The sequence below is a fragment of the Emys orbicularis genome, chromosome 2, assembly GCF_028017835.1.
Source record: "Emys orbicularis isolate rEmyOrb1 chromosome 2, rEmyOrb1.hap1, whole genome shotgun sequence".
Taxonomy (NCBI): domain Eukaryota; kingdom Metazoa; phylum Chordata; order Testudines; family Emydidae; genus Emys; species Emys orbicularis.
In genome coordinates, this window is record NC_088684.1 from 16,765,708 (window position 1) to 16,791,955 (window position 26,248).

At 39.2% G+C, this 26,248-nt stretch overlaps 1 protein-coding gene across 1 annotated transcript in view; it reads left to right on the plus strand.

Annotated features, from left to right (window-relative positions):
- The window catches only part of DNAAF11 (dynein axonemal assembly factor 11), a 50,710-nt gene that overhangs the window by 7,772 nt on the left and 16,690 nt on the right, over positions 1–26,248 (plus strand). The window contains exons 3-10 of the mRNA XM_065399839.1: positions 3,293–3,370; positions 7,427–7,599; positions 8,807–9,039; positions 13,480–13,671; positions 16,236–16,313; positions 18,858–18,923; positions 22,392–22,461; positions 23,656–23,751. Of these exons, the coding sequence (XP_065255911.1) occupies positions 3,293–3,370; positions 7,427–7,599; positions 8,807–9,039; positions 13,480–13,671; positions 16,236–16,313; positions 18,858–18,923; positions 22,392–22,461; positions 23,656–23,751 (986 nt within the window). The remainder of the gene's footprint in view (positions 1–3,292; positions 3,371–7,426; positions 7,600–8,806; positions 9,040–13,479; positions 13,672–16,235; positions 16,314–18,857; positions 18,924–22,391; positions 22,462–23,655; positions 23,752–26,248) is intronic.

The following is a 26,248-nucleotide window of genomic DNA, read 5'->3' on the forward strand; positions in this document are numbered from 1 at the left end:
AAGACATAAGCAGCAGGCTGAAGCTGGATAGGACAAGGGAATTACTTCAAGAAGTAGTTGAAAAATTGTCCTCATCCACTATGATTGGTATCTGAAATCACAACAAAGTAGTGTCTTCAGAGGGTCCTATTAGACCTATTACTGCCTCAGCAGGGAAAATATGTATGACAGCTAAATGGTTCAGCTTACATACATTTTTAGACATTACAGGGTGGATTTTATGACTTAATTGGATGCAACTTTCAGCTAGAGGTACTCAAGATGTTGTAGACCTATGATACGTATGACATATATATTAAAAAGCCATGGCTTTTGTCTTTTTCTTTCCCTCTTTCTGGGATTGGTGTGGTAAAGTTTATTTACTGCTCTATTTCTTTTCCTCTTTCCCTCTCCTGTATCTGGCATTATCACTGTTATTTCCCACAAGTAAGGATTGCCAGACATTCTCATAGGACAAAGATGTATTTGGCTGACCTCCTAATTGCAGTTATTTGTGGAGAAAAGAACCATGTTCTGGGACCCAGGTTGTTAATTTATCTTGATTAGTTATCTTGGAAGCTCATTTGGGGAATGTCCAGCAAGGGGGAAAAGGACTTATGGGATACTCTATTGCTTGACTGGCAGTCTGTACTATCTTTGGATTTGCTCAGCAGGAGGAGCAACACATGAGTGGCAAAATTGCTGAATCTACTGAGTTAAATTCATCCCTGTTGTAACAGTTTTTTTCAGCAGAATTACACCTGGGATAAATTTGGCTTAGTATCTTGGGGGGGGGGGGGGAGAAATAAATTAGAAAAAGTTATCTTACTTGCTTTCTTCATTCATCCATTTCTGCCACGTTGTCACAATCTATCAGGAATGATTCTTGGACACAATGTTCATGAAGTTTGTTTTTTGCCTCAAAGGAAACAACATAACACCTTCTCCTGTGCCCTTTGCACTATATAGGTTTAATAATCTTTCTGTCTAGTTTACTTCTTTGTAGGATTATTTTACAAAAAAACTCTCTGCTCCATTCTCTTCTGTGAACTCAGACAGAATCTCTTTCCTGCACATAGTGTGCTCAGTGAAATGCAGTACTCTGCTGTTTTAAAAGGACATGCTAGGCAATACAAATGACTTACAGAGATTACACAGTACTTTGCTGCAAAAAAAGTCTCTAGAGTCTCGAGGGCTGTTACAACTTCTCTCACCTAAATGGGACTTCATTTAGAGTCAAGGAAAGATTCTCAGATATGGCCTTGAAATCTTGGCATCTGTGCTGTGAATGCTTTTGACACAAAGAATGATCATCTCCAGGTCAGCAGGATGCTATAATTCTATTTCCCCCCCCCCCCCCCCCCCGGTTCTTCAGCTTTTGTTCTTAAACTTATAAAGCTAAACTTCTTTCTGAGCACCATCTGTCTGGACATGTGCTAGGAATCTATTGCCATCAGCATTACATGTCTGAGCTCCGTTCTCCACTTCCTGGGTAGCATCTCAGCTTCCTGAATCACTATCACATTAAACAATTCTAGAAGTACTTATTCAGGCTAGTTCTCCTGTAGATTCTAGTAGAAACATTAAAATGAAATTTCTTCATCTTCTTACTCCATGGCAGGTCCCCATATAATGTGTGAAATAAGCTGTCCTATTTCAAACTAGTTTTGCTAAATTACTTGAGAAGGTTTTGAAGCTAAATCTGCAACCACACAAGCATCCTACATTATAAAAGCTAGCTAATGCACTGTGAGATGTAGAATTTTCCGTGGATAAACAGTTAACTTACTTCAGTACATATTTTATCAACTGACCAAGTACAGCAACTACAAAACACATTAGTGAAATGACTAGACCTTTTGCTTTACAAAATGACTGTGCTTTTTGCAGGTTTAGTTTCCAGTGTCATGGAGGACAAGCAGCCTACTTTGAATATATTCATTATTATTTTTAGCAAAATTGTATGTTCTTGTGACTGATTTGTTTCCAGGTCATTGGTACATTCACAAAAGGAAATGGCCAGTAGGTGTCTGTGAGTATCTGTAAATGGTCACTACTGTTTAGTTATGTACACGAACTTAATCCCAAGAGAAAATCTCATTCCATGAGTCCTAACTTCCTCACACATAGCCCACAGCATCACAGATCTAAATAAAGAGCCTTGGAAGCATCAAGTGTAGCCAGTTCAGAAAGTTGAGATGCCACAAAAGAAATGGCAAAAGGCAGCTTCCCAGACCAGTTTCTTGGCAGTCTGTTGTCATGCCGTTTTATGAACAAAACCTAAATGGGAAGGTAATCATGGTTACATTACTTAAGGGGCAGGCCTAGGAATTATTTACAAACAATCTTAATTCTCCGGGTATGGTATAATATGGACTTCTGCATTCTCAAAGTGGGTTATATTAATCTTTCAAAGCCTACAAACAAGAAACATCCTAAAAGTATACAGGTCTGTCGCATCTTACACGCATTTAACATGCACGATTTCAGCTTTATGCGGTCGGCAAAAACAAAAACAAAAAAAGAGAAAAATAACAATTTTAATACTGTACCTGTAGTGCGGGCGATTCCGCCCGCCATTCAACTCAATGTAATTTTGACTATACGCGGTTTTCGCTTTACGCACTAACCGCGGAACGTAACCCCAGCGTAAGATGAGACTCCCCTGTATACATATAGGTTAAGGGGGCCACTCTTGTGCCCATTGAAGTCAATGACAAAACTCCCACTAATTTCAGAGAGCAGGAGTGGGCAGTACGGGCCTGATCCATAGTTTATTGAAGTGAGTGGGAATCTTTCCATTGTTTCAGTGGGCCTTTGGACCAAGCCTTTAATCTTCGAATGATTAAACAGCCGAATAGATGTCTGTGTTCATTGTCTTTGCTATTTGATTTTTAGGGGGAGGGATAGCTCAGTGGTTTGAGCATTGGCCTGCTAAATCCAGGGTTGTGAGTTCAATCCTTGAGGGGGCCACTTAGGGAACCAGGGGAAAATCAGTACTTGGTCCTGCTAGTGAAGGCAGGGGGCTGGACTCGATGACCTTTCAAGGTCCCTTTCAGTTCTAGGAGATAGGATATTTATATTTATTTTACACTCTCCAGGATAAATGTTTTGTTTTCTGTCCAAAGCAATTACTTTCTGTGCATTATAATGTTAATATTTGCTATATTTTTATATTTATTCTGTTGTGAATCTCCCACTTTGCACATAATTTAATTTGTTTCAGAAATAAATTAAACAATAAAACAGAGTTAAAAATGTTATGCCTTTCCTTGTGGATAGAATTGAAATAAAATATATATGTTTATTGCAGAAAATGTAAGCAAACTAAAGAAGCTTGAATATTTAAATTTAGCTTTGAACAACATTGAAAGAATTGAAAATTTGGAAGGTAAGTTTTTTAATACAATCTTTTCCCTTTTCATATTGAAGCATAAGTGTGGAGTATGAAAGTAAAGGAGAATGTAGATTATCAAATATACCCACCAACTAAGGTAATTTGTAGTTACTCAGACATGCATTTTGTGCATTTTTTGTATGTTGTTACAAGTAGCTAGTACATATGGTACTTACCTATAGCAAACAATAGTTTCTGTTCATGTCTTTGCAGAGGTTCAATAAAACATTTCAGCTTTCACTCTTCCTTACACCCCTTTTCCAAGGTAGGCAATTGTGACAGCTTTAGTCTTTAATATCCTGCACAAAGGGAATTCAAAAACCATTCCTGAACTTGGGTCACCCATATGGTATTGGTATGTGCTTGCCAAAACAATAAATATATTACTGAAACAGAATAATTATAGCAATGTGGCTTTTTAAATCCTTTAAAAGAGTCCTACATAGGCTTTAAAAGGCTTTATCGTCTCAGCAGACTTCTTTACTTCAGCAGTCAACTGAGTCTCACAGAGGTAGGACTTCCATGCTTATTGACCATATATGGTGGCCTTTTCCCTGTGGAGTGGTTTATGGAGCATTTCAGGAGATTCTCTTCCATTATTACATAAACATTTGGTCTGTCTTATCCCCACCTGTACTAATTTAAGGATAGTCATTTCCCAGATCACATGTCTCTACTCCATTAACCTCATTGGGCACTGATGATATTCCGCATCTTGCAAGATCAAATTCTAAGTCATAAAATTGCCTATAAATACATCCCTTATCAGTAGAATCACTTCTATCTTGAGTTCTTCCCTGTATTGATTTCCAGTAGTCCAATCACTATAGTATGGTCATCTTTTATGAAAAGGATAAAGTGACAAAGGGATGTGAAGATTTCAGGTTCTGTCTTCTGAGGAAAAAAATCAACAAACTGGAACAGGAGGATGGCTTAAAAGATTAAACAAATGGAAACAAACAAAGTTTCTCAAATAGGTTAAAGAGATGTCTGGAAAAATTAAAGAAATAGATAGTAAATTACATGTTTAGCAGTTTGTTCAGAAACTTGTATCTATTTTATTCCTGTAAATTTTAAGCTCCTCTATCAAGTTGTAATATTTATTAATGTGATATGTCATTTACTTACAAACCAGAACCTTTGGAAGTATGCAAAATTTTTGCCTATTTAAATCCCTTAATAAATCATTATTGAGTTGTTTATTCTCTTCCAGCTCCATCACACTCAAAATGCTTGTCAAATCACAGATTCACAAAGAAATATTAGTTGCCCTCTTTAGATTTGGTTATAATGATGAGCATAGTAACTGAGCTTGTATTTTTACTCTTACAGTGAGAGTTGTGATTCTGTCCTGGGGTGATCATGGTGAAAGGGGAGTCTGGGAACTTTTTTTAACATATAATTCAAATAATTTAGCTTCATCCATATTTATTGTAATCAGCAAGAACAGTGGAGGAGGAAACCTCATGGTCCATTGGGGATTTGAAGTTCCCACTGATATTTACTCCTGGGGGAATTCTGCACCCTGCGGGGGGTGCAGAATTCATACCTTCTGCAGATTTTTTGGCTCCCCCGCAGAAAAATGGGGGAGCCAAGAAATCTGTGGGGAACACATGCCCCTTCCGTGGCAACCCAGGCACATCTGCTGGGTGCAGCCAGCAGCAGAGAGCCAATTACCGCAGGGGAAAGGTGGAAGGCTGGGCGTGCATGTGTTCATCCATGGAGAATCGTTAAGGGGGTCGGACTGGGCGCCTGCCTGCCTGCATGTGAATGAGTGAGAGAGACTCAGGGCAGGTCTACACTACAGCCGGGACCGACGCTCTGAGATCGATCCACCGGTGGTCGATTTAGCAGGTCTAGTAAAGGCCCGCCAAAGCGACTGCAGATCACTCTCCAGTCGACCCCTGTACTCTACCCCCAACAAGAAGAACATAAGAACATTTTCTCCTGTCGACCCCGCGCGGTGTAGACCCCGCGGTAACTCGACCTAAGGTACGTCGACCGGGGCTGGCTCCAGGTTTTCTGCCGCTCCAAGCGGCGGGAAAAAAAAAAAAAAAGCCAATCGGCAGCACTTCAGCGGCAGCTCAATCGCGCCGCTCCATTCTTCGGCGGCAGTTCGGCGGCGGGTCCTTAACTCCCTCTCTTCCTCTTTGACGGCACTTTGGCGGCAGCTCAAAGAGGAAGAGAGGGACTGAGGGACCCGCTGCCGAATTCCCGCCGAAGACCTGGACATGCCTCCCCAATAGCGGACGGAGTACCGCCCCTTTGTATTGGCCGCCCCAAGCACTTGCTTCCTTAGCTGGTGCCTGGAGCCAGCCCTGACGACTCTCGCTATGTTATTCACGTGGCTGGAGTTGCGTAGCATAGGTCGACTTACCGCGGTAGTGTAGACGTAGCCTCACTCTGTCCCTCTCGTCACTGTTGCTGCATCCTGGACTTGGAGGCGTAGGGCTGTGTGAAGCAGGCTCTGTCCCTGAGGCAGAGCAGAAAGGTAACAGCTAAACAGGCAGGCTGCTCATGTGCCCATTGTTAGTTAATGTTCCCATTCTTAGTCAATTAAGGCTCCTTTACCTTGCCAGAGTGGTGTAAAGGAGCCTTATTGTAAATGACAGTAACGAAATCCTCAGCTAGGAAAGTCTATGGGCTTTCTCACTTTTTTTCCTGTGCCAGAGAGGCACAACGGGGTTAGATTACAGCTCAGGATCTATTTTACTTATCCACTTAAAAAAATGCAGGACAATGATTAGCAAAACTGCATGACTTTCTTGTGTGAAAGTCTGAACAATTTAAAGTGACATTCTACTTTACAGAACACCAAACATCAAAATAAAAGTAATGTGATTTAAATAAAAATCCAGGATTATAACTGGAATGCAGGGTCTTAGTTACCAAGTATTTGTAACTTAACTTTCATGTGTTTAGGAAATACTGAACAGTTATTGTGATTTTTTTTCTTTATGGTAGTTTAAATAAATTACCAAAATAAGTGAAACTGGTGTCATTATACTGCATAATTTTGACAAATAAAATATGCAGAATTTTGCATTTTTGGTGCAGAATTTTGCATTTTTGGGCATAGAATTCCCCCAGGAGTATGATATTACGCTGTTCTGGTTCACTTTGCCACCATAGTGTTCCCTGTGAACTTTTTGTTATACAGTCCAGAGTTTCAATTTACAATGAAGATTTTTTTCAGTCTCAATGAAGTTTGCTCAACTGTTCACCAACATTTGCACTTTCACATCAGCTCACTCAAGCAAAATACCAGTGAAAGTCAGTAAGTTAAAATATGCATGACAATTAATGAATTCATAAGTTGTGACAGAAGTCCAACTTTTCTTAGAGTGTATATATATGACTCATTGTTCTTAGACATGAGTAGTATCAGCTAAGAGTAACATTTTACAGTAATATAATTTGTAATTGGCCCTGCCCTCCTAAGAAAGTACGTGAGTGTGTGTTTTGGGACTAAACAGTTCATTCTGAAATTAGAAACTATGCAGAGCTTCAAAGGATACTGATAGGTCTGGTCCTTGCCACAGCCATTAGGAGCTTTTTTCTGACTGCCTCAGTTAGGGCACACAAAATTCAGCCTCTCCCTCTGAAAAAATGAGTCAGAATGGTTTCTTGTAACCACACTGAGCAGGTTCATCCAATCAAGGAACTAGAGCCAATGTCGTGTGACTTTTGTAACCAGTCTCAACCAACCCATCTCTAAATGTGAGTCTGAATAAATGTACCACAAAAAGATTTAATAGTAATCCAACTAGCAATACTTTTTATAGTTTTTTTCATGAATTGTGACTTTTACTGAAACTTCTGCCATTTCACACACATTTAAAACATTTGTTTTAAAAAGAAACTAAATGAAATATGAAAGAAATAAATGTAGATAGAAATCAAAATTATTAGTTATGAATTATTCTCCCAAATCTGGTTCTGAAACGCAACATATGGTGTGTATATTTGTGTAAATGAGATAGAGGTAACAAGTTTGTGTGTGTGTGTGTATGATATGCAAGGTGAATAAGAATATATTTTTCCATACAGGATGTGAAGAACTGCAGAAACTTGACCTGACAGCAAATTTCATTGGAGAACTGTCCAGTATTGAAATTCTAAAACATAACATACATCTTAAAGAACTCTTTCTGGTGGGGAATCCATGCACTGAGTTTGAAGGTTACAGACAGTTTGTGGTGGCAACTCTTCATCAATTAAAAGTATGGGTTTTTTTTAATGGATTTGGATCCAAATGAGTATCTAAAAGTGATACATTCCTCCTTAATGCTTGGAGTCAGAATTGTTCACTGAACACACTAATACAAAACAAAATTACTGCTTATGATAGGAATGCCCTACTTGTTGTCCATAAGAAATTAAATGTTCCCATAAAGGAGAACTGATATAGATAAATAACACAGTTATGATAATGGCTTGGCTATCTTTTATGTTTTTATCAGAGATCTTTGAATGAAGTCTTGGTTTTTCTTTTCAAAGAATTCTAACTCTGAGGAGGGAAAATGTACTAAAGGGTTCTAATTTTTGTGTAAAAGAACAGTATATTTTTAGCTGATTTTCATGCATGAGGAAAGTGCTGGATTGATAGTACCAGAAATATAAAACTTCTGTAAAACCCTTTTGAAGTCAGTAGAAAGATTATAACTGACGTAAATTGGATCACACCACATATGAGATGGGTACTCTAAGCAACAGCAGGAATTACGGTATAGACTCCCAGATAGGATAACATAAATATAAGCAGACCTCCCTACCCACAACCACAGTTTCAGGGAGAAAAGTCATTACAATCCACGTATAAGCTCAGGATTTTATACACAGAAATATACAGTACCAGAAGACTTGCCACAGTTAGATGCTGCAGTTAGATGCTGGTCCCTCATAATGTTTCTAGCTAACTCCCTACATGGCTGAAGATGAAACTCATCCAGGCTTAAACTCTATTGATTGTAGAACTTGAGCACCTTTTCCGGCACCCTGGAGACCAGCATCTCTCTGGGGGCAATTCCCTTCTACTACATGAGGTTTGGGCACTCCAGGCCATACTGAATCATATATAAGTGGAGTCTTTAACCCTTCCTAAAATGTCAGAAAGTCAGCACATATACAAGTGTTTACAGTATTTTCAATAGTATACTACATGCATTGATCCAGTTAAGATACTCTGACTGCATGAACAATGTATTAATTACAATCTTAAATGTTTCTGCTGTAGCCTAATTTACATAATACTAAGAAGTTATTGGAAGTCTTGTAGATTCTCCATTTGTATATTAAAGCTGATATAATCAAAATTAACCCAATGCTTGATGGATTTATTGATTTGCGTGTGAGGTTTTCAATTTTTGCCAATTTTATATATATATATATATATATATATATATTTTTTTTTTTTTCTCTTTTGAGAAGTGGTTGGATAGTAAAGAAATAGAACGTTCCGAGAGGATTCAGGCATTGCAGAACTATCGACAAGTAGAGAAGCAAATTAGAGACCAGGAACAGGTTTACCTTCTCCAAAGGGCCAGAGAAAAAGAAGAGGCCCTAAAAAAAATACAAGAAAAGCAGGAGAAGAAGAAAGAAAAACAAATAAAACCTAAACCTGGATTTGACGGACGTTGGTACACAGACATCAACAACATCAAGTATGTAAATTGATATCAGTCCTCTTCTTTTTTCTGTTTTTGATAAGCAATTTATTTTCCTGAGGAAATAATAATTACTTGGTACCAGGGGCGGATTTCCCATTAGGCACAGTAGGCATGTGCCTAGGCGTGCTGGCATTCTAGGAGTGCATAAAAATTCAAATTTTGCCACTCCCGGGTCCCGGCAGGGGGCAGGGCCAGCTGAGGGGGAGACAGCCCCATGTAGTCCTGTTGGAGCACTTCTTGCTCAGCCCGGTGAACAGAGTCACCTCCCAGCAGGGCCGGTGAGTACAGCCAGGGGGCAGGGCTTAGGAGAGTGAGTCTCTGGGGGTATTTGTGGGTGGGCTCTGGGCAGTGGGGGGTTCGTAGGGGTGGGGGAGGTCTGTGTGTGTTGGGGCCCTGGGCAGTGGAGAGTCTGTGTGGGGCACTGGAAAGTTGTGGTGGGACTATGTGGGGGGCGCTGGGCAATGGGGAGGCTGTGGATGGAGGGGTGCTCAGCAGTGGGGCGCCAAAAGTTAAAAGTGGTAGGGTTCCTCCACCACCCACTGTCATTAGGAGCTCCAAGCCGCTGCAGGAAGCTCCTGGCTGCCTCCAGGTAGCGGGGGTACCCCACAGCTCCCGGCCACTGCAGGCAGCGGGGTGGGAGCTCCAAGCCGCCGTGGGCGGCAGAGGCACTCCGCAGCTCCCAGCCACTGCGGGGGTAGCGGGGCTCTGAGCCTCTGCACCTAGGGGCGCCCAAAGTGGAAATCCTCCCCTGCTTGGTACATTACTTTTTTACATTCTGCTTTTAAAATTGTGTATGTTTGTCTTCATTGCTGATCTCACCTCTAATAGTCTATCTACCCTCTTCATGCATTGATCCTCACATTAGGAGAGCAGAATTGATCAGAGAACAGAACAGAGGATTTGGGGATCTTTTGATTGGGAAACGCTGTAGATTTTTGTTTCCTGAACCCAGTCTACTTTGTGGCTCTAAAATTATTTGCACTGGATCCAGATGGTGGAAAGCCTGTTTAGAGTGAGAAACATTATAAAAGAATGTTTGCAGTCCAGTTGCCATTCATCTTGTCTATGGATAGTAATGTAGTATCTTGTGTTCCACGGAGACAGTATTATGGAAATTTGGGCTTATAAATGCTAATTCAGTCAAAACTTCAATGTTCACCTCTCATAGATCCAAAAGTCCTGAAAGTTATAGTGGTTTAAGCTCTAGAGAAGATTATCACTGCTGAAGCCATAATAGATTGCTTGGCTACAGTTGCCATTCAGTAATGGCTTCATTTTGCAAGTATTTGCTCTCCAAGAACACTTCCTGTCTCATACAATATTCCTATTTCGTCATATTGTTTTTATTCACAGTTCCCCCCCTTCATTTTCTTAACATTGTCCTGAGTCTTCTCATGTGTCTCGTCTGTCGTCTCATGTGTCTCATTATCTTTCTGTCACACTTAACAAACATCTTTTCTTCATATATTTACACATACAGGAACTCCTCACTTAAAGTTGTAGTTATGTTCCTGAAAAATGCGACTTTAAGTGAAACAATGTTAAGCGAATCCAATTTCCCCATAAGAATTAATGTAAATGAGGGGGTTAGGTTCCAGGGAAATTTTTTCACCAGACAAAAGACTATCTATCTATCTATCTATCTATCTATCTATCTATCTATCTATCTATCTATCTTCACACACATGCAGTATAAGTTTTAAACAAACAATTTAATACTGGTACACAGTGATGATGATTGTGAAACTTGGTTGAGGTGGAGGAGTCAGAGGGTGGGATATTTCCCAGGGAATGCCTTACTGCTAAATGAGCTAGCAATTGACTGAGCCCTCAAGGGTTAACTCTCACAACACTCTACAAGGCAGCAGGAAAGGAGGGAGGGCAGACAGAGACACACACGCTGTGGGTGAGAGAAAAAATGCGCATTTCCCCTTTAAGAAGCTGACCCCAGGCTTAAGTACACTGCCTTTTTAATTAAATCAGCTTGCTGAGACCTGAGAGGGCAGCTACTACCTAGAAGCTCCCTCCCTCCGTCGTGTGTCCCCCCTACTCTATGGAAGATGGGGTAAGCGGGGTGCAGGAGCAGGGGGGAGGGAGAGACACCCTGACATTAGCCCCCCTTCCCCCTTACAGCAAGCAGGAGTCTCTGGGAGCAGCTCCAAGGCAGAGGGCAGGAGCAGCACATGGCAGCAGGGGGAGGGACAGCTGCTGCACAGGGAATTTAGGGGAGTGGGGAGCTGATAGGGGGGCTGCTGGTCCACCCTGGTTCCAACCACCCACCAGCTAGCTGCAACAGGCTGCTCTTCCTGCAAGCAGTGGACAAAACAGGCGGCTGCCAAACGACATTAGAAGGGAGCATTTCACAACTTTAAATGAGCATGTTCCCTAATTGATCGGCAACTTAACATCGAAACAACGTTAACCGGGACGACTTTAAGTGAGGAGTTCCTGTACTTCTCACCCCTCTCCTCAGACAACTGTCATTAGTAGGCTATCTAGGTTTTTATAAGGTGAATGTGGAATCTGGGTGACCACTTCTTTCTTGATGAACGAGACATATTCTAGCTGAGGATTTGCATTCCCAATGGAAATTTCCTGCTCTTCCTTCTTTCTTTTGAGCTATTCTATTGTTTTAGCACTTTGTTAAAGTTCTCTGCTTTTTTTTTGTACTGAAGAATTATGCTCCTCCAAGGTTATCTTTGCTGTAATGTCACCTTTGTAGCTATCTGATGTAATTAGGGTTAGAAGATTGATATGGTTCAGGCTAGTGAGTCATTGATTCTCATCCAAGAAATCAGTCAACAAGACCCATCCAATGAATTACTAATGCAATATAGGGTGCTTATAGTTGTCTGATGTTTGTCTTTGACTTAATCGGTATCTGTGCATATGTTGGCATTGTCATGCAGAAGAATTGAAGGAAATCTGAAGATCTAATGGTTTAAGCACAGGACTACATGTTAGGAAAGCTGTGTTTTATTCCTTGGTCTGCCATAGACTTGCTGTGTAGTCATGGGCAAAAGTCAAGATGACAAGATGGAACCATATATTGCCATTTTTGAGTCCAGCTACTTCAAAGAAAATTAACAAGAAATGTAAATGAAACAGAACAGTTAGGTATGCTACCCTGAGTCTTATGGAATATTCTGGTATTGGTAGAGTAACTGGCTCTTTGGATGAGGGGAAAGCAGTGGACATGTTACTCCTTGACTTTAGCATAGCTTTTGAGATGGTCTCCCACAGTATTCTTGCCAGCAAGTTAAGACGTATGGGCTGGATGAATGGACTATAAGGTGAATAGAAAGCTGGCTAGATCATCGGGCTCAATGAGTAGTGATCAATGGCTCCATGTCTAGTTGGCAGCCGGTATCAAGCGGAATGCCCCAAGGGTCGGTCCTGGGGCCAGTTTTGTTCAATATCTTCATCTGGAGGATGGTGTGGATTGCACCCTCAGCAAGTTTGTAGATGACACTAAACTGGGAGGAGTGGTAGATATGCTGGAGGGTAGGGATAGGATACAGAGAGACCTAGACAAATTAGAGGATTGGGCCAAAAGAAATCTGATGAGGTTCAACAAGAACAAGGATGGAAGAATCCTATGCACTGCTACAGAATGGGGACCGAATTCTGCAGAAAAGGACCCAGGGGTTACAGTGGACAAGAAGCTGGATATGAGTCAACAGTGTGCCCTTGTTTCCAAGAAGGCTAACGGCATTTTGGGCTGTATAAGTAGGAGCATTGCCAGCAGATCGAGGGATGTGATCATTCCCCTTTGTTCGGCATTGGTGAGGCTTCATCTGGAGTACCGTGTCCAGTTTTGGGCCCCACACTACAAGATGGATGTGGAAAAATTGGAAAGAGTCCAGCGGAGGACAACAAAAATGATTAGGGGGCTGGAGCACATGACTTATGAGGAGAGGCTGAGGGAACTGAGATTATTTAGTCTGCAGAAGAGAAGAATGAGGCGGGATTTGATAGCTGCTTTCAACTACCTGAAAGGGGGTTCCAAAGAGGATGGATCTAGACTGTTCTCAGTGGTAGCAGATAACAGAACAAAGAGTAATGGTCTCAAGTTGCAGCGGGGGAGGTTTAGGTTGGATATTAGGAAAAACTTTTTCACTAGGAGGATGGTGAAGCACTGGAATGGATTACCTAGGAAGGTGGTGGAATCTCCTTCCTTAGAGGTTTTTAAGGTCAGGCTTGACAAAGCCCTGGCTGGGATGATTTAGTTGGGGATTGGTCCTGCTTTGAGCAGGGGGTTGGACTAGATGACCTCCTGAGGTCCCTTCCAACCCTGATATTCTATGATTCGGCGATAATTAATTATACTACTATATAAATTGGTGTGAGGACAAAATTGCTGCAGGATCCATTGCCAAGCACTGCTACTCTTTCCACATTTCAAGGAATACCATTCTGTGTACTCTTCTCTAGCCCAGATCCTCTAGAAGACAAAGAAAACCACCAGCAGAAAGAAACAGAAAAGGAATACCAAGAATGGAAAATACATAAAGATGATGAAGAGGACAGAGCTTTTTGGGAGGAGCCCACATCTTATACTCCAGAGTCTAGATTAGAAGCTCACAGACATCTTGAAGAAAAACGGAGAGTTAAAGAAAATATAAGGTATCTTGTTTTTTACATAAGCCCTAAATTGGGTAAGGGGTAGATTTTCAAAGGCATAAAGTCCAGATAGTCACCCAAATCCCATTGAAAGTCCAGTGAGAGTTGGGTGCTTAATTCCCACTTGTACCAAAATGAAATGCTGTCTACTCTGTGCATTGTTCACTTTTGTTTCTTTGTATTATTCATGATACCTGATACTGTTTTTCTCCAAATAGTTTTTTTATTTTAATTGGTTGTTTCTGTATTCAGCCCCAGTTTATGTTTTTAAAAAGTTCAGTGTTCAGTCATCTAAATACTATCTTCATTGCACTTGAGTGCTTACTTCTGCTATTAAAAGCATTTACTATGAGGGCGTGCAACAGCATTCTACAGAATTTTTGCAGAAGGAGCACTTCATGTATCTTTTCCATATGACTTACAAAATTCCACGCACGTCTCACCATGAAAATTGGTTCTCGAGTAACAAGATCCTGCATGTTGTATGTGCTGTTTGGGTCAGGAGAACAATCTTAATGCATGATCCGTGAAAAGTCATCTAAGTTTTTGTTTGTTTGTTTTTTAGGATGCCACTGGAACTCCACATAACCTGAAACCAATGCATAGATATTTTACTAGATTTATTTTATAGCTATAGGCCGACATTTTCAAAAATGGTGGGTCAAAGTTAGGGTCCTAAATTTATATTTAGGTACCTGAACAAAAGTGACCTGCTTCTCAAATGAGCTGAGCACCTTTAGCTCCCCATGATTTCCATGGGGCTTGTGGGTGCTCAGCTGTTCTGAAAATTGGGCCACTTATTTAGGTGTCTGTATATAGATTTAGGAATCTAACTTTAGGCATCCAGGTTTGAAAATGTCAGCTACAGTATTTACACTAATATTCATTGAAAGATATCATAATCACTTATTTAAGACTTGAAACTATGCTACGTTGGGTTATGATGCCATCACATCTAAAACTCTAAAGATGGTTGGGTTTAGTCAGTACTAGGGAGATCTCCAAGGAAAATTTAGATTCTGTAGAAAGTGGTGTTGATGTTCATTAGGTAATACTTTTCCTACTGCGCTAATATTAAATCAATGCCCCAGGATAGTGTTAGAAGCACTCTTCTGGTGCTTTAAGTCTTTTGGATGAGAAGTAATAAGTTCTGACCACTTCTCATTAAAAATCCAGTGGCATTTTTGAGTATTAACTCCAGTGTGTAGTCCAAATTCCAGTTTGAATAATTATATTCTTCCTTTCTTAATTTCTCATGGAATTTCAATGAAATGATGAATCCTTCCTGTCCTAAACTAATGTCATGTTTCATTTCACTAGTGGCTAGAGTCACTCATATATACACTGTGAAGGGAGATTCTCGTAGCCAGGGAGTATTGGGGGATATCGTGACTTCAAGGTATCTCAAAGCAGTTTAAACAATTTCCGATTTTCTTTTGGATTTTTACTAATTCGTTACATTTTATACGTAAACCACATCAACTAGGTGAATATCGACAAGTTGTGGACTAAGAAAGAATGTGATATTTGCAACATGATACTTTTAAAGAAAATCTAGTTAGATTTTTTCCATGAGCGAGAATCAAATTCTTACCTGTTGTATCACTAAGATTTCTAGCTTAAAGCAACAAAAATAACCATTAAATATGTAGGCATCTTAAATTATCAAGCAAAATACTAATGATGGAGATCTAGACTCTTTTAGGATGAATTGGTTTGGTCAAAAGTACTGAAGGGGTGGCTTGTTCATTGCACTAATCAAAAGGCTAGGTACAATTTCACTACTGGTAGGTGGGATTGGGAAGGGAAGGTTGTAGGTAACCCCGATTTTATCGTAGATATGTCTTATGATAACTTTGAAGGAAGAGGAGAACAGTAAAGATGTGCCAAAAAAAAAAACCCCAAACCCACACACAAACACCAGATAATTGTTCAAATATTTACATGGATTCACTTTGGTCATACTCATTCCCTTTTTATGTTTACTTCCTGCAAACATTTGAGTAGTCAAGTATGACTAGCACAAAATGTTCCCAGGAAGCATATTTCAAAGGTTCATGCATAAGTATTTGGGGAAACCAATTTTAAATTCACACGCACTACTATTTGCATCAGAAATGCCTGCAGATAATAGTAATGAGACTGCATGATCTATGTGAAAAATCATAACTAGCAGCGCACCTTACATTTCAAATATTTGAGATCAATCCATTAACTAAATTTTGGGGAAAAATAAATATACACAGACAAATCTGAGGAAATTGTAATCTGCTCACAGATATTCTGTGAAAAGAAAAAGAAGTTAAGCTTGATGAATAAAGAACGTGTTTGCTGAAAATTATTTGCTCACCTTTACTGGCAGGTTAAAATAACTTTTCTAGGGCAAAAGACACATTGTATAACCTGTATTGTTACTAGAGGAGCTTGTAATTTTAAAATAAAAAACTAGATCACATTGAACTTGCTGCCATGTTTCTCTTCATTCTTTCTTTGCTGCTTCACAAAAGGATAAGAATGTGATAATAAACCTTTGTTTCCTTTTCTTTCTCTCTTTTTTTTAATTAAAGAGGGCAAAAAGTGAAAGAGAAGCCACCTAGGACTTTGATCACTGCAGAAGGAAAAGTTCTGAATATGAATGAGCCAAAGTATGTGAGGAAAAATAATAACTTTAAATGAGTGAACTAGTACTTTGCTTTTTATAATAGGGTTGACTGTGTAACTGAAGATATGTGATAATGTAACAGGTCTGACAAATCCTAAAATCCAGTGCAATATTTTGGTTCTGTTGAGGATGCAAGGTTAATTATAGCAATATCCTGAAGTTAGGGAACTAATGAATTATCAATCAGTTCAAAAATATTTAGCCACTTGCTCTTTAACATTTAAAGAACTATTTATCTTTAAAGATATCAGGTATTTTACTATTTTCCCTTCTAAGGTGTAGGGATCTTGCCTTTTGTGGAAACGGGTTAATTATGTTTGACCATTGAAGGTAATTGTATGAACAGGCACTTTAAATGTAGAAAAAATACATCAGAGTAATGTTTCTGGACCAAATCATTGCCTCCACTTGTAGGTGGGATGGAAATCTGTCAAATCTGGGCGATGGAAGCCCCTCTATTAGAATCAGGTTCAGTAGCAGGGGAGAGAAACTTATGTGATATCGAAACTTTTCTGGAAGATGTTTCCAGAAGCATCAGCTAGGGTGGGGAGCCAACTGCAGCATGGTTCCATTGGAGCTGTGCTGCCTTTTCATTGGGAGAGGGGTAGGAAATAGAGTGGCAGCACAGAGGTTCCCTACAGATTGCCTTTGTCCCCAGCAGCTCCCATCTCTTTCTCCTCTCCTCTGGAGGGAATGAAGAAGCCCCATGAAGGGAACCTCAGGATATTTCCTGACCCCCTAGACAAGTTTTTCCCATGTTGGGGGTGAAATGACACTTTGTGTCTTTTCCTAAGACCAGGTCAGCTGCAAAAAGCAAAGCTAAAATAGCTTTTGATGATTAGTATGGAGAGAATGTTGTTACATCTTTGGAAGGACAATCTAAAGCCATGCACATTTAAGGGATTTGGAAACTGGCATTTTAATTTTGAGTGGTATGAATGGAATGAATAGCAGTGGCAGAAGTATTGGTGTTTATTCCAAGTATATCAGAAGAAGCTCACCCTTGTATTGATGTCTCCACTTTGTTATAAAAATGTGTTGACAGCAATACAAAAAAAGAGTAATTTTCTGTGCAAAGACAAGTCTATAATAGCTTAAAATTTTGTGTTGACAGTACTGAATTATGGTTCTGAGAGGTACAGACATTTAGAATAAAGCTCTAGCACTATTCCTTTAGAAATAATGTTGCCCCAGAGTTTTGCGTTGTCAATAGTTACTAGTGGTGTACTATTCATACAGGTCTTCTGCATTGGAATTTATTCAGTGGATTTACGTATATAGGGCCAGATTATGATAGGCAGTTGCACAGATGTGTGGGAAGCACACAAAGAGCTTCCACCCCCATATTGCATGGTCTACACCAGGGCCTGTGACAGTTCCGGTGCTCATTGCACCCCTGGTAGTGAATGGTACCCAAAAAAGAACATAGGAGATACATTCACAGCAAGGCACTTGGAATGCACATTCCCTCCCCAGCCTGGCTTCTGCAGTGCATTGCAGAAGCCTAGTAAAGCAAAGTCAGACTTCCCTCAGTGTTATCTTTGAATATCTACCAGAAAAATAGCTACATGCTGCATAGAAAGGAAGGATGTTTCTTTGCTAGATAGGCTGCTATCAAGAGAATGTTGCACTTCCTTTTTCAGCTCTCCATGTGTTGGGGGAATCTGCCTTATAGGAAAGAGACCTGGAAATATCTCTAGTGCTCATGGGAAAAAAGGCATGGAGATTTGGAATCATTCTTTTGTAGTCTTTTTCTCTGCACCTTCCCTTCAAAAACACTCCTAATCTAGACAGCTCACTGCGGCATAAAGCCTCCTCAGTCTGACCGTATTGAAATAGAGAGGACTAAATGGTAACAAATATTATGGGCACATACATTTTATAGTTGAGAGGCCCATTTATTAAAACTTTTAAGAGCTGAATTTTTCCCATCAATTACCTGAAAGCCAGTGTATCTGAGGTAGCGTGAGTCTAAATAGCAGCATAGCCATCGTAGCATGGCTAGTGGCAGCAAAGGCACAGCTTAGTTGTGTCATGTACGTACCCAACAGTTTCACGTGGGTTTGTGCTCAGCACCCTAAGCCGTGCCTCTGCTGCCACTACCCATGCCACTGTGGCTACACTGCCATCGAGTTAGTGCAAGCATGTGTACAGGCGCAGAGGAATTACACTCCTAGCTCATAGTGTAGATGAAGCCACAGATATATCCACATTTTCTACACTAGAAAAGTTTTCACCAGCAAATGTCTCTGTTCCTGGATTTTAATGAAACTGACCTTGTACTCTACTTTTAATTAGGTTTTCAGTTAAGAAGAAAAAAAAAACCTGAAAAATAAAACAGAACCCAGTTCAAACATTCATGTAGTGAAGCTGTAAATGATTCTAAAAAGACCATATGAAGTATCTTCTAAATTATGTTGGTATTAATCTAAAAAATGCTAGCTGTTGAATGTAAAGTTATGGAACTGTATGCTCACACAAATCAGTTGTATTTATTCTGAAGGTGTTTTTTTATCATTGTTACTAGACTTCATTTCTTTTTGAAAGATGATGAAGAAAACAACCAGTTCATCCTGGATCTTGCTGTTTATAGGTCAGAATTATTTATTATGATGATGTTTGGGAGCAATTGTCATTGCTGTCATACACTGATATGCAGTATTCAAAATCACCCTTCCCCACCCACTGGGACTTTGTGAAGGGAACAAAGCATGGGGGGAATGGAAGGAATAGAATCCACCCCCAAACCTGTGGGCAGGTGGTGGGGTCCTTCATATCTTGAATAGCCATTGTCCTGTATGTTCCTTTTATAGGCGTTCTTTATTGTTGGATCCATGTAAGCACAGTTCCAGTGGTCCTTTCCTGAGTCCACAACAGGGGTTCCTTCAGCACCAACCTATTTAGAGTTATGCAAAATCCCCGCTGCCTTCCTCACTCCTCCCCCCCGCCCCGCAAAACCCCCACTCTTTAGCTCTTCTATTCATGATCGCTACCCTCTGCACTGCAGTGGAAGAATTTCGATCCATGTGAACCCCTGGTAGAGTAAAGCTTGTGCAGTTATTGGTTATACAACATGGACAAAGATATGCTCTAGGAATTATTTTGAGGAAGTTCTATGGCCTGTGTTATATAGGAGGTCAGACTAAATGATCAGATGATCACAATGGTCCCTCCTGGCCTTGGATTCTATAAAACACTCTTGTTGTGTTGGAGGACTTTTTCCCCTTATACTCTGGTATTTCTGAGTTATCAGAATACGACTTTGTTTTAAGCTGTGGAAACGCTGTTCAAGTGTTGACGACAATAAGACTTTGAAGCTGGTATGTAATAGTATATGCTCTTCAGTGAGGATTGCAAACATCACAAAATTTGAAAAAGTTAGCCAAGTAGTAAAGAAGTTATAAAAGAAGGAAGAAGAGAAAGTGATACATTGTACCTTCAGTGATGGGCTGAAGAGTATAGATTGCTCAGTCAATAGCAGACGTTAATCAAAGTGGATTCTGTACAGCTTACAAACCTTATTCAACAATATTGAAATACAAAAATGCTGTCTCTAATGTTGGTGTAGGCGATTACAGTTCATTGAGTTCCTGAAAACGGAATGTAAAAAGTTATTCTTCATATGGGAGTCAGTGTAGCCTAGTGGATAGAACACTAGACTGGGACTTGAGAGATCTGGGTTGTATTGTGAGCTTGGCCACTGGCTTGCTAGGTGACTTTGGACAAGTCACTTCACTTCCCAGTGCCTCAGTTTCCCAATCTGTAAAATGGGGATAATTATATTAACCTTGCATGGTGACAGGTTTCAGAGTGGTAGCCATGTTAGTCTGTATCAGCAAAAACAATGAGTAGTACTTATGGCACCTTAGAGACTAACAGATTTATTTGGGCATAAGCTTTCGTGGGCTAAAACCCTCTTCATCAGATGCATGGACTGGAAAATACAGTAGGAAGATATATATAACAGTACATGAAAAGATGGGAGTTGCCTTACCAAATGGGGGGTCAGTTTTTCGTCCTGTTGATAATAGCACACTTTAATTGAATTGTCTCATTAGAACAATTATTGTTTATTATTTGTATTGCTATAACAATCCAATGTCTAAATAGTAATCTGGGGCCCATTGTGCTGGCCACTGTAAAAACACAGTCCCAGTCCCGAAGAGCTTAAATTCTAAGATTCTCTCTAGGGCTGTTGATTAATCGCAGTTAACTCATGCGATTAACTCAAATAAATTAATTGCAATTAAAAATTAATCATGATTAATCGCAGTTTTAATCACACTTTTAAACAATAGAATACCAATTGAAAGTAATTAAATATTTTGGATGTTTTTCTACATTTTCAAATATTTGATTTCAATTTATAACATAGAATACAAAATATATAGTGCTCACTTTATATTATTATTTTTATTAAAATATTTGCACTGTAAAAATGATAAACAAAAGAAATAGTATTTTTCAATTCACCTCATACAAGTACTGTAGTGCAATCTCTATCGTGAAAGTGCAACTTACAAATGTAGATTTTTTTGTTACATAACTGAACTCAAAAACAAAAGAATGTAAAACTTTAGAGCCTACAAATCCACTCAGTCCTACTTCTTGTTCAGCCAAACCTCGCTAAGAGAAACAAGTTTGTTTACATTTACGGGAGATAACGCTGCCAGCTTCTTATTTACAAGGTCACCTGAAAATGAGAACGGGTGTTCGCATGACACTGTTGTAGTTCGCGTCGCAAGATATTTACATGCCAGATGCGCTAACGAGTCATATGCCTCTTCATGCTTTGGCTGTTGTTCCAGAGGACATGCTTCCATGCTGATGATGCTCGTTAAAAAAAAATGCGTTAATTAAATTTGTGACTGAACTCCTTGGGAGAGAATTGTATGTCTCCTGTTCTGTTTTACCTGCATTCTACCATATATTTTACGTTATGGCAGTCTCAGATGACGACCCAGCACATGTTGTTCAATTTAAGAACATTTTCACTGCAGATTTGACAAAATGCAAAGAAGGTACCAATGTGAGATTTCTAAAGATAGCTACAGCATTCAACCCAAGGTTTAAGAATCTGAAGTGCCTTCCGAAATCTGAGAGGGATGAGGTGTGGAGCATGCTTTCAGAAGTCTTAAAAGAGCAACACTCTGATGCGGAAATTACAGAACCCAAACCACCAAATAAGAAAAAAATCAACCTTCTGCTGATGGCATCTGACTCAGATGATGAAAATGAACATGCGTCGGTCCGCACTGCTTTGGATCATTATCGAGCAGAACCTGTCGTCAGCATGGACGCATGTCCTCTGAAATGGTGGTTGAGTTATGAAGGGACATACGAATCTTTAGCGCATCTGGCACGTAAATATCTTGCAACGCTGGCTACAACACTGCAATGCGAATGCCTGTTCTCACTTTCAGGTGACACTGTAAATAAGAAGCGGGCAGCGTTATCTCCTGCAAATGTAAACAAACTTGTTTGTCTAAGCGATTGGCTGAACAAGAAGTAGGACTGAGTGGACTTGTAGGCTCTAAAGTTTTACATTGGTTTATTTTTGAATGCAGTTTTTTTTGTACATAATTCTACATTTGTAAGTTCAACTTTCATGATAAAGCGATTGCAGTACAGTACCTCTATTAGGTAAATTGAAAAATACTATTTTTTTCTTTTTTACAATGCAAATATTTGTAATAAAAAATAAATATAAAGTGAGCACTGTACACTTTGTATTCTGTGTTGTAATTGAAATCAACACATTTGAAAATGTAGAAAACATCCAAAAATATTTAAATAAATGGTATTCTATTATTGTTTAACAGAGTGATTAATCGTGCGATTAATCGTGCTTAATTTTTAATCGCGCAATTAATCACGATTAATTTTTTTAATTGCTTGACAGCCCTAATTCTGTCACATACCTTAATTACATTAGAGTAATCAAATGGAATTTTTTCAAATTGCAAACCCATAATTAATGAGTTGCATAGTCTTAACTGCTTTCCCCTGAATGATGATGTTAACTTACTTAAACTAAATTCACTTTTATTTAATTCTGAAGACATCTGGACAGCTCTCTAATTGATGTTGATGTCCAGCCAACTTACCTCCGCGTAATGGTGAAGGATAAGGTTCGTATTTTCTTATTACTTTCATTTAAAACTGAGAATTCCACTTTTCGTGTCTGTTGTTCCTCATTTTCTGGGTTTACTTTTGGCTACTGAAGGGCCTAAATCTTTTCCCATTGAAATCACGGCAAAGCTCTTACTTAGATCAATAGAAGCAAGACTAGACTCTTAGGAACTGATTCAGTGCTTGGTAAAGTTAATTGGAATCTTGCCATTGAATTCAATGGACACTCAGATCCTCAAAGGTATTTAGGTGCCTAACTCCCATTGAAACCAATCAGTTAATTTCACTGTAACTTAGGCACCTAAATACCTCTGAGGATTTGGGCCTTACTGGCTTGTAACTTCACACCAAAAAAAAATAAAAATAAAGGCATAGGTCTAACTGATTGGTAACCACATAAGTCTGAATAGAAATCAATAGTGTCATTAGGTTAGGAAATCAACATAAAAGTTCAAAAATACTCACAAACCCTTTTTTAAATGTATTACTCCAAGTGGTGTGTAACCACACAGAAAAAAGCCACTTACCACACTGATACTATTTGTGACCAAGAAGTGAACTGGGGAGGTATGGACAGTGAAATATACTGGATTCTCCTCACAACTTTTTTACACCACAGTAACTTCACTTCCGTAGAGATACTGCTTGTTTATACCAAGTAAAGTGAGACTAGAATTAGACCTACAATCTGTAATTTACAGAGGACAGAGAGAACTGGATGTATATTCAGCTGAAAGCCCCTTTTAAGAGACCTTCCATTTTCTGTCATTTTTGGTGATTTTTTTGTTTGTTTTTCAATTTATATTGAAAACCAGAATCCTTATTTATAATTATACCAATTGCATAAGCACAAATTTCAAAATTACTTTCTCTGAAATAGTTTGTTAGTCTTTCTCATTTCATTGCTAGTATAACTCAAACATCATTTCATATCTTTCTTTAAAAGTGTCACTTTTCTATTGCAGCAATTCAGGCAAGCATATTATATATATTACACACACACATATAATGTAAATGAAGGTTGTTTAACATGCAGATCAGTTATTTGGATTAGTATTAATATATATTACATGAGAGGATTCAGACCTATCCTACCCTTCAGATCAAAGTATATGTTAATGGAATTTCCGTATGTTTTCTATCTGGGTAAAAAAATATTTTAATACGATATATTCTATCCTATTTTCCTTTAGCCATTTCAACTTGTGCTTCCTGCAGAGGTGAAGCCAGATAGCAGCTCTGCTAAAAGATCTCAGACAACTGGACATTTAGTTATCAGCATGCCAAAAGTATGTAAATTCATTTGGACAGACACCATACAAAGCTACTTGTGTATCAACAGTACTCTGAGAAACATTTATAGATTGTACCTGAAATACGTTACTAGCTAATGAAATCAGGTCAACATTTGCTGTCAGAACTCATATCTATTAGAAAGAGCTTTTCATACAGACAGAATAACCATGTGGTTCAGACCTAAGATTTATGTTCTTTCTTTCTTTCTTTCTTTCTTTCTTTCTTTCTAAGTTTTACAAAAAATAATCCTTTTAGAACTGTTTAACTGTATTATTCATTTGAAACAATCTGCAGTATTTGGTATTTAAGTATTTCATGAAGAATTTGCAGTCCAAACAGAGAAGAATTGTGATAGCTCATGAGAACCAGAAAATTTAAACTGACTATGAATAGACAAGTCTACTTTCTACTCTAAGATGAGTGAAATGAGAAAAATACTTTAAAACATATGCATGCTTCATATATATATGATGCAGACTACATTATGGCCCAGGTATGCTGGTCCAGTCAAGCTTTTTTTGACACAGGACTGTTGGGGAGGGGCAGAGTAACTTTTGTGCTCCCCTATTCTTTTAACATAAATTAGAGCAGCCCTGAAGCTGCTGTGACTTACTATAGCCAGGATTGAAGGATGACTGGAGAACCAGGTGCTCTGGCCACACCCCTTGCATCCTATGACATGCTCTTATGCTGTGCAACCATGAAAAGGTGGTGTTCGAACTGGCTATGCCAGCTATTCATTGTCCTGGGCATTCTCTTATGCAAGAGGAATCCCTAGCTGCCCAACTAGGGCAGTTTTCCCTTTCCCTTTGCACCATGATTCATTGCTAAGGGGATGCAACTGGGGGATGAGGATCTGGCCCCGTATTTAAAAATTTTTGAGTGACCATAAGCTACGGAGGTAGCGGTAAGATAAGAACAGTATTTTTTTTAAATCTCTTTTATTCTAACAAAGTTCTTTTTAAATTTTTATTTCTCTTACTCTAGTTCCGTGTCTTATATCTAGTCTGTTTCCCTCAAGTTGCACACCATCTGTCCACCCCTGCCTGGAAAGCCTCTCATTAACTCATATACTGTAGCTCTAACAACAAGCTTGCAACTTCACCAGTAGCTGGAAGTATGCCTATGATTTCACTTCCTTGATCAGGATTCACATCTTGGTAATGTTCAAAATTCACTTAGATGAAAGCCTGATAAATTTGTGCTTTTCTTAAACTGATTTCTTTGAAACATGGGCTCTGACATTAGGCATCTTGATTGATGCACCTTCTGAATGTTTGTTTGAACGGAATGAATCTTGCATAGATATTCATTTATCCTTTCAATTTTTTAAAATACTAATAGATGCCTATCCTATGCCCTTAGTTTCCTTACAATATATTAAAATGTACAATATCCCAGATAGTCTCTAAATATACTCAAATATACTGTCTAAAATGACCTGCCAAGAAAGCCAGTCCTACAGATGCTAAGTGAATATTCCCTCCTTAATATCACAATTTGGATTGTATTTACCCTATGATTAACTTTGTGTTTTAGGTAAGTTATTTAGATGAGGGTTTGGAATTACTAAGTTCCTTGGTCATTAAGGGTGAAATCCAAGCTGCCAGATCACAACAGAATCATGAACAATGGGGAAGTCTGCTGAATAGAGGGTTAGGGAACAGGGAAGCTGCACATTTCTGTGCCATGCTTATGCATTTGTCCACCCACAGGTGTGTATGTGTGAGACAGGAGCAGGATGCTGCAAGACATGCTGACCCCTGTTGCCAGTGGGTCCAGAAACTGCATGGAACCACTGGCCTGAAAGTGCATGTATGATAGGAGCAGCAGCGTACATTGGCTTCTCCTGCCCATCTCCTGCCCATCCCCAGTGACAGATTCCATTCCTCATCCCTAGGCACATGTGGCAGAGCACATAGCTTGTTTAGCGGAGATGTAGACCATTTTCCAGAATTGCAGGAGTCCTGTTGACACTATGGAGACATACCCCATGAAGGTATCTCTGGACTTCTTTGGGTGTTATAAAAGCATAATTAATAAAGGTTAGCAACATTATGGAGACCACCAGCTAGGCTCATTTAGGCTAGTATAGCTGAGATTATCAACATTACTTGTGAGTATTCATTTGATAATATCAAGCTTGATATGCATCACCAGAGTAAAGGTGACTGAGAGTTCATGCAGAGTTCTCTCAGAATGTGTCAGTGATAAGGCAAGCCTAATAATTATCCTGCTATGTTTAACCTTTGTATTCTAGATTTACAATTATTCCCAAAAGAAAATGATTTGCAATTAAATAAATGAGCTAGCAAATTCTTTATGTTAGTGAAATTTAAAGAATATTATATAATCTAAGTAAATAGGCTTCCTCCCTGTAGGCTTTCTGTAATACTCTGGAAAGGCCAATCACGTCTCAGTAGTGACCTGATCCAAAGCCATTGAAGTCAATGAGAATCTCTTCATTGGCTTCAATACGCTTTGAATCAG